Here is a 15,054-nt window from a genome sequence, read left to right on the forward strand (position 1 = left end):
TAATTTGCCTTAATTGTAACTTAATTAATATATATATATTTTTTTTTTTTTTGAAAGAATTGAATAATTTGTTACATGTCGTTAACATATTTTATTAATTCGTTTGGATACATAGCGCGAAATAGTGCTGGTGTCTGTATCTGTATATGGTCATTTCAATTTTATTATTATTATTAACTAGAAAAAATGCTACTGTAAAATAGTGTTGCCGAAAACCAAAAAAAAAAAAAAATCAATTCGTCATCGTTCTCAACATCTTCAAATCTCACAAAGTACTGTGCTGCGAATTTTATCAAAACGCCTCCACCTTCATGCTTGCAAAATTCAGCTTACTCAGGAGCTCAAACCAGCACACCAAGGAAAGTAGTAGTAGTAGAAGTATTCTTTCAATGGGTAATGGAGCAAAGAGAAGTCAATGCCAAAAATTTTCGAAAAAAGTCATCTTCTCCGATGAATCGCATTTCCATCTGAATAGCTTGGTAAATACACGAAATTGTCGGATTCGGAGCTCAGAAAATCCTTATACAATCCATGAGATGCAAATGCACCCACAACGAGTAACTGTCTGGTGCAGATCCTTAGCACGCGGCATGATTGGAACTTACAATTTTTAAGATAAGGGCGAAATTGCAGTCACTGTAAAAGACATTCATCACAGGAACATGATAACGAAGTTCTTATAGCCTCAACTAGACGGCATGGATCTGGACGAAATGTGATTTCAACAAGACGGCGCCACGTTCCATACCGCGCATGAAACAATTGATTTATTTCAGCAACGATTTCCAGAACAAATCATCTCAAGAAATTCTGATGTCAACTGACCACCAAGATCATGCGATTTAACGCCGTTATTTGGGGTTTTTTTTTGAAATCTGCGATTTATGCAAATAAACTAGAAACAATTCCTGAACTCAAAACCGAGATCCAACTCGTCATCGGTGAGATACAGCCACATCTCTGAGAAAACTTTTTGCTGTCTACGGTGCTCACGGAAAATCAGTGTTGGGGCAACGATGTCTCAACAATACTGAGTGAGCGTCCGATTGGTGACATCACAAATTCATTTTTTTTTTTGTGTAAAGCTTTGTATTTTAGTATTAGGATTGAATTTTGTTGAATTTTATCTTATGTAAGCAGTTTTTGTTACCAATAAAATTTATTTTATTTATTATAATTTTATTATCATTAAAAAGTCATGGAAAATTATTCATGAAAAGAGTAATGGCCCATCATCAGATACGAGGGATTTGAGGGATATTTTATTCCATATTTAATCGGAACATGTCTTCTTTATGATTCAATTTAAAAAAAACACAATATTCTCTAAAAATTCGTGTATTATTTTAAAATGAAAAAGTGCATTCTTACTGAGACACCCGTTATTTAGTTCACATTTTCATATTTCTGTTCAATCATAAAAATACATACCTATACAAAAAATATTAAAAGCTTTATTCTTCCAGGTTTAGGTCGTACAGGTGTCCTAATAGCCTGCTACCTCGTGTACTCTCTTCGTATACGCGCTAATGACGCTATTCGACTAGTGAGGAAGAAACGTCCAAGATCAGTACAGATGAGCGGACAGATCCTGTGTGTGCAGCAGTTCGAGCATTACCTTCTGCCTCAGACTATTGTGTTTAGTTCAAAGTATGTTTGTTAAAATTATTTGATATTTTGAATCACAATTAATCTATCCTCTAAAAAAATCTTAGAAATATTATTAATAAAATTTAGCCAGTAATATTTCACTGCTGGGTAAAGGCCTCTTTCTCCATGTAGGATAAGTATTAGGGCTTAATCGAGCATGCTTCTCTACTGTAGGTTAGTGGATATATACTATGAGGCGATCGCTATCAGGAATTTATGATATTAACCGCGACCGACAACTTGACGTACTCTCCGAGAAACGGTGGCGAGACCCACAAGGACAGACATGAGACATCCAAACCGGAAAGAAGTATCTGTAAATACAAATATCCATCCCGAGCGGGAATCGAACCAGGGAACCGCCGGCCGAGTGGTTGTTATAATTAGAGTATTTTTAGTATAGAACTATAACAGTTTTTTCCATTTAATTTTTTATAATTGGCATATCGCCATATATAAAACTAGCTGTGCCCGCGACTTCATCCGCGTGGAATTCAACAAAAAAATTGTTGTTCAATTCGTAGAGTTATAAAATAAATAAATTTGTAAAATAGAAGTAGCCTAAGTTACTCTTTATTACATCAGCTATCTGCCAGTGAAAGTCCCGTCAAAATCGGTCCTCCCGTTTCAGAAATTAGTCGGAACTAACAGACAGACAGACAAAAATTGTAAACAAAAGTATTTTGGTATATTTACCGTGTATACATCCAAATCATCATCATCATCATCATTACAGCCTATCACAGTCCACTGCTGCACATAGGCCTTCACAAATTTACCAAAAATGGCGTGAACTTATTGTTTTGCCTTGGCCGCCTGTCCCACGTGGTGACAAACCACGTGGGGCAGCCGGGTTGATGACCACAGGGCTGGCTTTGTCGCACCGAAGACGCTGCTGCCCGTCTTCGGCCTGTGTATTTCAAAGCCAGCAGTTGGATGGTTATCCCGCCACCGGTCGGCTTTTTAAGTTCCAAGGTGGTAGCGAAACTGTGTTATCCCTTAGTCGCCTCTTACGACACCCACGGGAAGAGAGGGGGTGGCTATATTCTTTAGTACCGTAGCCACACAGTACATCCAAATGCATTTAGTTAAATGCATAAAGCGAATTCAATTTTATTTATTTGTATAGATTTGTATAACAAATATTCAAAGTGAAATTGAATAAAAAAACGTTTTGAGATTTGAGTTTTAATTAATCATTCAGAAATCGATATTAATAATTGTGTTTGCAGGCAAACGAAGAAAAACCGAATTCAATTATATCGACAAGTAATACAAAGTAGGTAGACGAAAAAATAGTCAAGTAAATACGCATTATCAAAGATTACTCCAAAAGTTGTAATCAGATCTCGATGAAATTTAAACGTGACCAAATGATAATCATCGGCTTTCGATTAAATTAAAAATCATCAAAATCGGTACACCCAGTAAAAAGTTATGCGAATTTTCGAGAGTTTCCCTCGATTTCTCTGAGATCCCATCATCAGATCCTCGTTTCCTTATCATGGTACCAAATTAGGGATACCTCCTTTCCAACAAAAAAAGATTTATCAAAATCGGTTCATAAACGACGGAGCTATCCCCGAACATACATTTAAAAAACGGTCGAATTGAGTAACCTCCTCCTTTTTTTGAAATCGGTTAAAAATAGTATCATTTTGAAAAATATGAAGTATACGGTTAAAAGCATACATATATATCTATAGACGACTTACAAATTTGTATTAAAAAAATAAAAATAAAATTGTTAAAAATAACTGGCTCATGGAAAATCAAAAATATATTTGTTTCTCAGGGAACCATTGATGCTGACAAAAGATCGGAAAACTTCAGAGTTCACACTTCGACAATATTTGTATAGACAGAGAGCTGTCTTGCACGGAGTTGAAGAAAGAGCGTTCAAAGTGTTGCCAAAGGTAAAAAGAAGTAACCGATTAGGCTTTTTTTACTCGACTAGGTCGGCAAACAAGCTTACGGCCTACCTGATGCCAAGCGGTTACTGTGGCCTTTAGACGCTTGCAACACCAGAACTATCGTAAGCGTTGCCAACCCAAGTGCTCTGGCCACCATACTCACCACAGGAATAAAACTCTACTTGAAAGCAGAACTATTTGGCTATAATATTCTGTAAGGCTGAGATACTTCCCCAGTTGGGCTGATTTTCTATGACTTTTTTTTCATATGTTTTTCTACCATGCTGCCCATGGTTGATTTCCATCGTATCATATTTTCTAGATACTGTGTGGCTACGGTACTAAAGAATATAGCCACCCCCTCTCTTCCCGTGGGTGTCGTAAGAGGCGACTAAGGGATAACACAGTTCCGCTACCACCTTGGAACTTAAAAAGCCGACCGAAGGCGGGATAACCATCCAACTGCTGGCTTTAAAATACACAGGCCGAAGACGGGCAGCAGCGTCTTCGGTGCGACAAAGCCAGCCTGCGGTCACCAACCCGCCTGCCTAGCGTGGTGACTATGGGCAAAACACATGAGTTCACGTTATTTTTGACGTAAACTTGTGGAGGCCTATGTCCAGCAGTGGACTGTATAGGCTGTAATGATGTAATGATGATACTTTCTAGATAGTGTACTGCATCTGCGAACGTCTTCTCAAACTTTGCGGATGTCAGGAAACAGGTGGCCTAGATTTGAAAATTAGAAATAGGCCTTTTTATAAAACCTTTCTGGTCTACAAGCTGAAACAAGTCAAGGAAACTGGTTTACAGTCTCCGAATGAGGTCATTCCAAGTAAGCCTGTATTATATAATGGTACATACTATAGATCTCTTGTGATTTTACTCGCATAAACATTTATTTCTATTCGTATTTTTTATTACAACAGAACAAGGCAACTTTTTAGTGATGTAAGAATTGAAAGTGATTTTATATTATAACTGTCTATTAAAAAATAAATAAAAAATGTCCAGCTCTCTTACTCTACTATAAGAGTAATTGTACGAAGATGACTAAAATACATACATAAGTGTTTGTTTTTTGGTCTGTTTCATGGCGTATACTTTTCCTTTTTACCATACAAATTCCACTTTATCTGTCTGACATATATTTTCGCAACCTGTAAACCCAAAACTATTTTTTTGTTTAGTTTTTCATAATTTTTTTTTTATATCCTAATAGACCATAACAAATTTTTAGATCAAGTAACAACTCTACCTATGGTAGAGTGGCGAGATCCCATTGAAGAAGCTATCGATAGAAACTTGGAGTCAGTAAGCAGAATAACTGGCAGCACTACTGGTGGCAGTATACCGGCAATACACGTTCACGAGGTTAGAATTAAGAGTAATAGCATAAAACTATGAGAGGGTATGGTTATGGTTAGGTATGAGAGGTGAAGTACGACAACTGACCGACGTTGCAACTGCACGCTTAATATATTTTAGCTATTTCCATAGTGTTATGTCTTACAGCCTGTTACTGTGGGGTGATGCTGCAGATATTGAGACTATATTTATCTTCCAAAAAAGGGCTATTCGCGGCATTTACGATCTTGGAGCTCGAGTCTCCCTACAGTATGTTTTCCAAAAGATAGACATATTAACAATTGCGTCGCAGTATATTTATAACAATATTATTTTAGGGACTATTGTAGTGTCGAAATGAAAGTCTTCTCAGAAGGTGTCGATCGAATATATTTGCATTTTTTTTTTTTTTTTTTTTTTTTTTTTCGAAGTGAAGAGTGCTGTTGGCCCTAGCGGCCTTTACAGCGTCACCGGTGAGAGGGGCCGGGCACTTAGGCAAGCCGGCCGCGAAGGAAGAATGGGAGCCCTCTGGGAGGGCTCGGGGGGGAAAGACGCCCGCCCTAAGGGTGTCTCCTAGCGAGATCGCACCTCGGCTTGGAGCGTCGTCGGAGTGGAGGAGGCGCTATGCGGAGCGCTGAGACGGCTTACGGACGGTCAGCTACGCGCCTAGGCGCGTGCGAGCCGTCAGAACGCGGGGACCTCGCCCTCGCCGGCGGGGGCGGTGTGTGTGTGTCCTGTGTGTGGTGGTGTATATGGCGTTAAGCGCCGTGATCCTATCGTCAGGGTCGGTTAAGACGTGCATGGGACGCCTTTGTACGGTCTGTAAGTTACCTCTACCTACGTATTTGCAAGCCTCTGCTACAAGAGGATTTGGGTGACTGCGCGCTCTCTCAAAATACGCTGTAGCGAGTATTTTGAGGTGCTTCGCGATTGAATCGATCTTAAAGTCGCGATGTAAGTCGACATTACGCACGTACCACGGCGAGTACGTGGCAGTGCGCAGAAACTTGTTCTGAATGATTTGGAGCCTATGGATGAGGGTTGGCGCCACATGAGCGAAGACGGGGCACGCGTAAGTCATAATAGGTCGTATGCAGGCCTTGTATAATGTCGTCTTATTTCTAAGAGACATTTTACTCCTCCCGCATAGCAGCGTGTGCAATCGACCTAGTACGAACGCTGCCCTGTTTCGGACCCGGTTGATGTGGGATTTGAACGAAAGTTTACTGTCGAGAATGACACCTAGGTACTTTGTTTCCTTTAGCCAAGGAATCGGAGTGCCGAACAGGGTAATGGTCCCGGGTCGACCTTTCGTCCAGAAGACGCGTCTGGTGTGCTTAACAAAGTGCACTGCTGCACTCTTTTCGGGGTTTACTTCGATTCTCCATTTCCTAAACCACTCGCCGAGGGCGGTGGCCGCGGATTGGAGTCGAGAAGTTATAGCCTCGACAGAGGTGCCGGTCGTGAAAATGGCCGTGTCATCGGCGAATAGGGCCAGCTTGGTGGCTTTATTTTTGGGAATCGGGATGTCATTCGTGTACAACGAATACAGAAGCGGTGAAAGCACCGAGCCCTGAGGGACTCCGGCGCGAATAGGACGGGGCGAAGACAGAGTGCCATCAACCCGATATCTGAAGGTACGATTTGACAAGAAGTCTCGTATGATGCGCACGAGATTATCTGGCAGCTCTAGTTGATAGAGTTTGTATATCAAGCCGTTATGCCAGACTTTGTCGAATGCCTTAGCGACATCAAAGAATAGAGCCCCCGTGGTGTGAGTACGGGATGTGGCGAAACCTTTTAGGATGTGCTCCGTTAAGCGGTGCACCTGGTGGACTGAGGAGTGATGGGCTCGAAACTCGAATTGCTCGTCAATGAGCGGAGTACGCATTTGTTGTGTGGCGGCCTTAAGGCGGGTGTGAATGATTTTCTCATACACCTTACCGAGGGTGTTGAGAAGACTAATGGGTCGATAGCTCGAAGGGAGGTTCCTGGGTTTTCCAGGTTTGGGAATACCTATCACGGTCGCCTCTTTCCACTGATCGGGGAACGAGCAACCGGCCAGAAGGGCGTTATAGATCATGACGAGCAGCATGATAAGCTGCTGGGGAAGGCGTTTGAGCGTCTTGTTGGTGATTCGGTCGGGACCCGGGGCTTTTTTCGCGTGGAGTTCCTTAATGATCGATTCAACTTCTTCCACCGTCGTCGGTGGAAGCGTTTCATTGGATGGCGGTGAAGCCGCCCTACGTTCGACGAACCCGTCCACCGTCGAGAGGTGTATGGGATCGCACGGCTCAGTGCTTGGGGAGCATTGGCTCTCCAGACTACTCGCAAGGCACTCGGCCTTGTCCAGGTCGTCGAGGGCTGGTGGGAGATTCGGCCTAATGAGGGGAGGTGTAGAGGCTACGGTGACGCCACGGAGTCTCTTCGCCCACGACCAGTAAGCGGTGTGCGACGGGGTGAGTTCTCCTAGACGTCTACTGTAGTAGTCATCCCTGAGGTCGGCGAAGCGAGCTTTCACCTCCCTCTGTAGGGAACGGAGTTTCCTCCGATTGTCGTCAGTCGGGTAAGAGTCATGGGCTCTGGTTTGTGCGTTTTTACGCCTAATGAGGTCTCTTAACTCCTCTGGGAGCTGCCAACGCTCGCCCGGGCGGATTGGCATCTCCCGAGAGCAGTCGTCGATCTTATTTTTAATAAAAGATGTTAATTTTGACGCGGCCGCTTTAGCTACGTCTACCGAATCGATTGTGTCGGGTATACCTTCAAGGTGATCTGAGTCTAGGGAGCTAAGCTCTGATTCGAGCTTTTTCCAGTCTATGACTGTTTTGACGGGTTGGTGGAGATCCGTATCTGGTCCTAGCTGGATTAGGACGGGGCGATGGTCTGAGTCTAGCTCTGATAGTGTCTCGATAGAGCGTAACTGGAGTGTTACGCCCTTGACGATAGCTATGTCGAGCACGTCTGGTGAGTCATTTGTTCCCCTAACTGGATAACGAGTGGGTGTCATGGGCGCTAGGACATCTATGTCTAGAGTGGGGAGTGACGTCAGTCTGTCTAGTTCTGTTCCTCTGCTATTTCTCGTGCGGGAGTTCCAGCGGGGGTGTTTACTATTTAGGTCGCCGGCCAGAAGGACCGCGCTACCTGTTGAGAGTAGTGACCTAATGTCGCTCTCGAGCAATCTCTTAGAGGGAGATAAATAAACTGACGCGATGGTGATGGCCTGGTGGCCCGTCATACTGAGTCGACACAATGATGCTTCGATTTCGCTAAGCGGCGGAGGGTCTAACGGCACGCAGTGCAACGACTTTTTGTAATAGATAAGAGTGCCGCCGAGTGCGGTGACTCTGTCGTTTCGAACAAAATTATAATTAGGCACATAAGGTGCTCTATGACCCGGTTTGAGAAAAGTCTCTTGCACTAGCATGACGTCGACCGGGTGTTCCCTCAAAAATTGACACACTAAGTCGAGTTGTGGTCCAAGGCCGTTTGCATTGAAGGTAATGACACTGAGCGAACGTGGTTTTACCCTAGCTTTATCAGTCATAATAATTTAAACGTCGAAGGACTCTAGTACCGCTGCCATGCGGTCTAATTGGAACCTAACTTCAGCGAGATAGGCCTTCATCCGTTTGACCTCCTCTCTTATGGGAGTCGGTTCGACTACCGACTGTGTGGGGATAGCCTTTACATAAGATAAGGGCTTGTTCCAGGCGTTAGCCTTAGGGGCTACGCTTGCGGCCTGAGGGGCCTTATTGTGGGTCGGGGGGGCTTTCGAAACCACCTGCTGGGTTTTGATGCCTGGCTGTTGGGGCTTGGGAGCCTCCTGTGGGGCCGGCGTTGCCTCTGTGGTGGTTTCAGGGGTCGGCTTCCTCTTTTGAGAGGTCGCTCTCCCGCGCGTTTCCCTCGGGCGACGCTTGCGCGGTGCCTGAGGACAACCGCGGTAGTTTGCGGGATGTCCGTCCTGCTTACAAAGCACGCAGCTAGGAGGGACTTCAGGGTCGGGGACCTTGCGGGGGCAGTCTGCAGTGCCATGGTCACCCAGGCACTTAACGCACCTAGGATGTGCGTAGCAGTTACGGGCGGAATGTCCGTAGATTTGGCAGCGATGGCATTGCCCAGGTTCGCCGCGGTTTTTGGGAACCTCAACAGTGAGCCCGGAGAGGCGACATACAGTTTTTAGATTGAAAATAGTTTTTCCCTCAGGAGAAAGGTCTAGGACCGCAAGCACCATGGGATATGGTGCTTTGGTTCGGGGATGATACATCCTCGAGACTCTGTGCACAGGAAATTTTTGGGCCAAAAGGTCGGCCTTGATGTCATCAGTGTTTAGTTCGGCGGGCAACCCGCGGATAACTACGCGTAGTTGACGTTCGTCTTCTAACGCGTAGGTGTGGAAAGCGATTTTCTCCTGTCTGAGGAGAGCCGTGAGGCGACGGTGGGTTTCCGAGTCCTTGACGGTCACTCGGATTCCATTGTATGTGGATTTTGCCAACTCAGGGCAGATGTTCTTGGCCTCCATTTTTTTGGAGATAGAGTTCCAGGACGCTTTGTCTTGGACGTAAATAGGCGGCGGTTTTTTAATAGCACGGCCTGACGGGGGCGCTGAAGGCGCGGGCAGCGCATCACTCGCCGAAGTGGCGGGGAGCGTAGCGGGGAGAACTGCGGGAGCGGTGGGTGAGGGGTGTACGGGGGGGACGCTGCGTGCTGTGGTAGCACTACGTTTGGACGGCAGGGGCTCTTTGGCTACTTTAGCCTTTCGTTTTTTGCGCTGGCAGCGGACCGGCTCGAACCCTTCGGAGTCCGAAGAGTCCGAGAGGGGTGACTTTGATGATGCATCGCTGCATTCAAGGTCGGAATGCGCGGTCTCCATAAAAACTTCACCGCGGCGATCCTCTTCCCTCTCGGGGGAGGCCGGGCAATCGGGAATCGAACCCGCTGTGCTGACTTGGGAGGGAGGAGTAAGTTCGTTGACGAGATCGGCGTAAACTTCAGGGTATTTATGCTGCAGGAGCAGCATGAATTTTTCAATGGTTCTATTGGCATCCATAGTGGACGCGGGAAGAATCCTACTATAAACAAATATGTTGTTTCCCCCCTGCCGTGGGGCAGGGGCGAGTGAGTACCTACGTGCGTACCCTAATGTCTCTGCCCTTAGGTGGCCGAGATGTGTGCCTAAGACTAACCTGTACCTCCGAGTGTGTTGATCGGCTCCGGGAGAAGCAGATCCGCGCGCGCGAAGATACTATTATAGTCCTTTGCACTTATATTGTCCGAGTACACTACACTGCAAGTCCGACAGTCTTTTGACCTATCACACGAACACTGCTCTACACTGACCTAACGATAGTTCGAAAGTCCAATGTCCGTAGCACTGCACTGGTGAAAGTCCAAAAGTCCGTAGCACTGCACTGTAGCTCGGCGAGTTGCTCTCTCCAAGAGCGAAGCGGGGGCGACTGGGAAGTCGCCGGCTGGGCTCGCGGTCACGCTTGGAGCGGACGCGAGCGGTCGGCTGGAGCCGAGAGGGTGCGTGTGAATCGCACAGCGGGCGGTCGGCGGGGACCGGGGGCGCGCGTGTGAACGCGCAGCGGGCGGTCAGCGGGGACCGGGGGCGTGCGTGAGATCGCACAGCGGGCGGTCGGCGGGTACCGGGGGGGCGCTAGTGAGCGCGCGGCGAACTGTGCCTGCGTAGACGTCCGACTAGGTCGGGATGTGGCGGCAGACTCGAATATATTTGCATAAAAAATGGTAATATTTATATAAAATAATATACAATAAAAAGTAAGTATCACAATAGTTGATTAGTTTTTATGACCAATCACAGATAAGCCTTGCGTCTCTTTCTCGCGCGTGGCTCTCTTTTTCCGCGCGTGCCGCTGTCGATTACTCATGCGCTTCGTCGCGAGTCGGAGGCACGGTAGCGCAGAGCGATATCTATAAATAGAACATACGTTCCCGCGTCTCGCCCTTTTCGGCGGCGATCGGCGCGGCGAACGGATCTCTGACGTGTACTTCACTCGGCGGCGGCGTGATTGTGCTTCGTGAAGATATACATCAAGAATACGTGCGAGTTAGCTTGAAGACTTCTGTGAAGATCTGTGCATGTGATTGCTGGTGCATCCGCTTGCATGGTGTGCTGTGCTATTTTCCAACAGTTCTTTTCAGAGCTAACAATCTTGTTTCACGAACATTAAAACAGCTCTTTTCAGAGCTATGTACTTCCTGTTTCACGTACACGTCAATGTATCTTGGTAAGGTAATGGTTTGAGGTTATGAACGGTGAAGGTATTTTTAAGGTAAAGGTATCGGTATGGTTAAATGGTAAAGGTATCAGGTAAGTTATCTTGAAGCCTCATTGAATTACTATTACTACTTATGTAATAATAGTTCGATGTGGTAGGTAGCCACATTATGTATATTCACAAAATATTCATTGTTTTGAAATAAATAGTAATAATCGCATTGTTAACACGAGAAGGAATAACAAAATTGTAACTCTAAGTTTCCGACTGCGCAAATTAAACGTTTCTGGATCATGGTGTTCGCGTGTATAATAAAATCCCACAAACGAATTTTGAATTCGAATTTTGGAATTGTCTCAACATAAATTTAAAGTTTTTATAAAAAAAATTAGATAAAGCTTATTACTCGGTGCAGGATTACATAGTTGATAAAGATGTGTGGACTTAGTGACGTTTTATGCAACATGTTACTAATTTTGTATTAAAACACAGTTTATATATTATTTTCAAAAGAGTAACTGCGGAGTTTCATGCCGGTGCTTCTCTGTCTACATTCTGAATCGGTGGTAGCTTTACTTCTACAAATATAATAATTGATTTTTAAAGTTTTAATTTGTAAAATGACGATTCGAAAGTGTTCTTGGAGCCTATTTGAATTAAGCTGTTTTTTTTGCTGATTTTCATTTTGATTTTGATTTTGTTCATTGACATTTAATAATAACAGTATTTAAGCAGCAGTAGTTGCGCGTCTGTGCGTGCGTGCGTGTTAAGTAATTGCGTGTGTGTGCGTGTGTGTGCGTGTGTGAGTGCGTGCATGTTTGCTTGTGTACGTGCTTACATATATGTATATTAATAAAAAAATTAAACTAAAATTTAAAAAAAAAATCAATCTTAAAGTACCTAAGTATGTACGAGTATTAATAATTCTAAAAAAGATACATCGCGTTGGGGCACCGCTCCTACATGTCGCCGTGCCGCCCGCTCCGTAGTCCTTTTTTCCGAGTTGTAGTTATGTACTTTAACATCAATTTACTTTAAACTTTGACACAAAAAATAATAAGGCTCGGGTAAAAGACTTAGGTAGGCATGTGATACTAATGAAAAAATAAATAGTAGGTAATAAATAAGTAGGAGCGGTCCCCCAAAGCGATGTTTTTTTTTTAGAATTATTAATACTCGTACATACTTAGGTACTTTAAGATTGAGTTTTTTTTAATTATTTTTTACTTTTTAAAGGCAACTCAGGTTATTGTTTTGGGGGTTTTCTTAAATTTTTCATTAAATTTCTTTTTATACTTTTTATAGGTACACGCATTCTGTTTCCATCCCCACTTTTAGCCCCATAATCTTCAAAGAGCTCAACCGATTTTTTTAAATATGTTTCATTTATTTTTATTATTAATTTTGTAAAGTGCATGTGATGCTATTTCATTTGCGCCTTCGGTAAATTTACTGACATTCGGATTTCTATCCTTATTTTCTCCCTACCACATATATTTGCAGATATTGGGTATTTTCCCCACTTTTACCTCCAGAGTTTTTTCAAGGCTCAACCGATTTTCATTGAACACAATATTTTGTCATGTGCGCGTGATGCGCTTTCATTTGAGACCCCACTAGATTATATTTGCAGGTTTTATTCTTCCCCAATTTCACTCCCCACAACTTTTAAACGACTTAATCGATTTTCATCAAACATATCTAAAACACTCGCCCGTAACTCACCTTTCATACAAAAAAAAAAAAACAAAATTGAAATCTCTTCATCTGTTCGCAAGCTATGGAGCCACGACAGACAGACAGACACGTCAAACTTATAACACCCCCCTTTTTGCGTCGGGGGTTAAAAGATGGTGTTGTAGTAAGAAATATATTTTTAAGTATTATTATTGTTTTAACAGGCTTTTATTACTGACTACGAAAGTCTTCCAGATGACAAACAAAAATATCTCAAACAATTACGTACGGAGATTAACCAGAAGAGAGACGCCATTAATAAATTAGACAAAGAGGTATGCTATATTAATCATTGCCCAGTTAGACAAACAACGTGTGAGTTAAGTTTAGCCATATTTGAAATTAATACATTTTTGACTACTACACCCTGATTTATATTTATTTATTTACTAGCTGACCCGGCGAACTTCGTATCGCCTAACACAAACTTTATCGTATGGTATTAAAGTTCAAATTGACTTTTAAGTATTATCACAAATCTTTTGTATGGGGGTATAGAAAAGTGTTGTTTTTAGACTTTTTCAGGAAATTTAAATTTTTTTTTTTTTGAATTTTTCTCTCCGTAAGAACCATCTTCGTACTTCAAGGAATATTTAAAAAAAAAGAATTAGCGAAATCGGTCCAACCGTTCTCGAGTTTTGCGCTTAGCAACACATTCAGCGACTCATTTTTATATTATAGATTTATTTAATTAGAACCACCAACAGAATTGCATGTTTAAAAAATTTACAATTAGATATATTCAAAGGTATTAAATATATACATATAATTCCTCTTAAAGGTAGTTACAGCATGCGCTTTAGACAATTGAGTCATCAGCATCAAAAGATTTTAAACATATAGGATTTAAATTAAAAAAATACATACAAAATAAAGAACTAAATACATAACTATTACTATTGTAAATTAAGATAAGTATATATATAGTAATAAGGTGATAAATTTTAGCCTAAAACTGATGATTTTTAAACAAAAAAAAAAGAACTTTGTAATATTATTTAAAATAATTAACATACTCAATTACCTATTAGTCGTTATTTGATAGGTACCGAAGATAACGCTATTTGACGGATGATGATATCCAACAGATAAAAGTTATTGATGTATTTTTCTTTCACCTTTGAATTTTCAAATTTATTTATGAGATATTTCTATGGACAAATATGAATTTAAAAGCTGTAGTTTATTAATTGAGGTGAAACAGGTCCTAATGGTCTGCATATTCTACCTCCTGCTGATAAATTGTAATCGTAACTTATTTTGAGTATAACCTTTACCCACTACTGGTGAAACATACCCACAACTCTGATTGAAATGACACGTAGGTAGGTATCATCAATCTGTCAATGTTTTCCATATCTAAAGCTTAACTAAATAAATAAAAATTTGGTATTCCTAATTTTCTTGTTTGTTTTCAGGATGATCCATGTGTTCTAATAGGATTGTTATTCGAATGGCTCGAAGGATTGAAACAGCCAGTACTGGACAGAGAGGATTTGTCAACCATTATCGGAAGATGCAAAGATGTACACAGTTGCATCGTTTCTTTAGAAATGGTGACTGTACTAATGATTATATGTATAGTGTATAGATTACATTATGCGCTTTGACACTGTTGTGTTTGTTTTTTTCAGGAGGACGTAATCCTTATAGAGTATCTATTACGCTTCGTCATAAGATTAAGACCACTTGCGGCACATAAAAAAATCGATATCATCAAACGTTTGATCGCCGCATTAACACACCAAACAGTTCCAATTAACGGAAAAATTCTTCCAGTCAAAGATCTCCCTAAATTAAGGGAAGGGACTTGCAGTCAAGTTGTCAACTTTATGTTACGTTTCGTCGTTGAAATACAAAAAGATATAGTGAAACCGGGTCGAGATGAGACAGACGTCATTATTCCACCTCGTAGATTGAGAATAAAAGCTTGGAAATAAAATTTTGTGTCTTTGTCTTTCTTTTTTGTGATGCTTTTTTGTGTATTTTTCTTTTATCTAATATCAGTATAAATGTGCTTATTTTAAAACAGAAAAACGACTTCAATTTAAATCAACAAGTTGGTATAGTACCTACAATAAAAGTAACTCAAAAACTACTCCAAGATTTCGCTAAAAATTTGATTTATCAATATAGGTACCAATACACCCAGTAGAAAGTTATGAAGA

The 15,054-nt window shown here is 42.2% G+C and overlaps 1 protein-coding gene across 1 annotated transcript in view; it reads left to right on the forward strand.

Annotated features, from left to right (window-relative positions):
- LOC123665357 (protein tyrosine phosphatase domain-containing protein 1-like) overlaps positions 1-14,828 on the forward strand; it is a 32,832-nt gene extending 18,004 nt beyond the window's left edge. Inside the window, exons 6-12 of the mRNA XM_045599670.1 lie at positions 1,467-1,650; positions 3,446-3,566; positions 4,233-4,398; positions 4,804-4,937; positions 13,051-13,161; positions 14,305-14,442; positions 14,521-14,828. Coding sequence (XP_045455626.1) covers positions 1,467-1,650; positions 3,446-3,566; positions 4,233-4,398; positions 4,804-4,937; positions 13,051-13,161; positions 14,305-14,442; positions 14,521-14,826 — 1,160 coding nt within the window. The 3' untranslated portion in view covers positions 14,827-14,828. The remainder of the gene's footprint in view (positions 1-1,466; positions 1,651-3,445; positions 3,567-4,232; positions 4,399-4,803; positions 4,938-13,050; positions 13,162-14,304; positions 14,443-14,520) is intronic.
- The last annotated feature ends 226 nt before the right edge of the window (positions 14,829-15,054 follow it).

The sequence above is a fragment of the Melitaea cinxia genome, chromosome 24 (genome assembly GCF_905220565.1).
Source record: "Melitaea cinxia chromosome 24, ilMelCinx1.1, whole genome shotgun sequence".
In the NCBI taxonomy this organism is placed as follows: Eukaryota; Metazoa; Arthropoda; class Insecta; order Lepidoptera; family Nymphalidae; genus Melitaea; species Melitaea cinxia.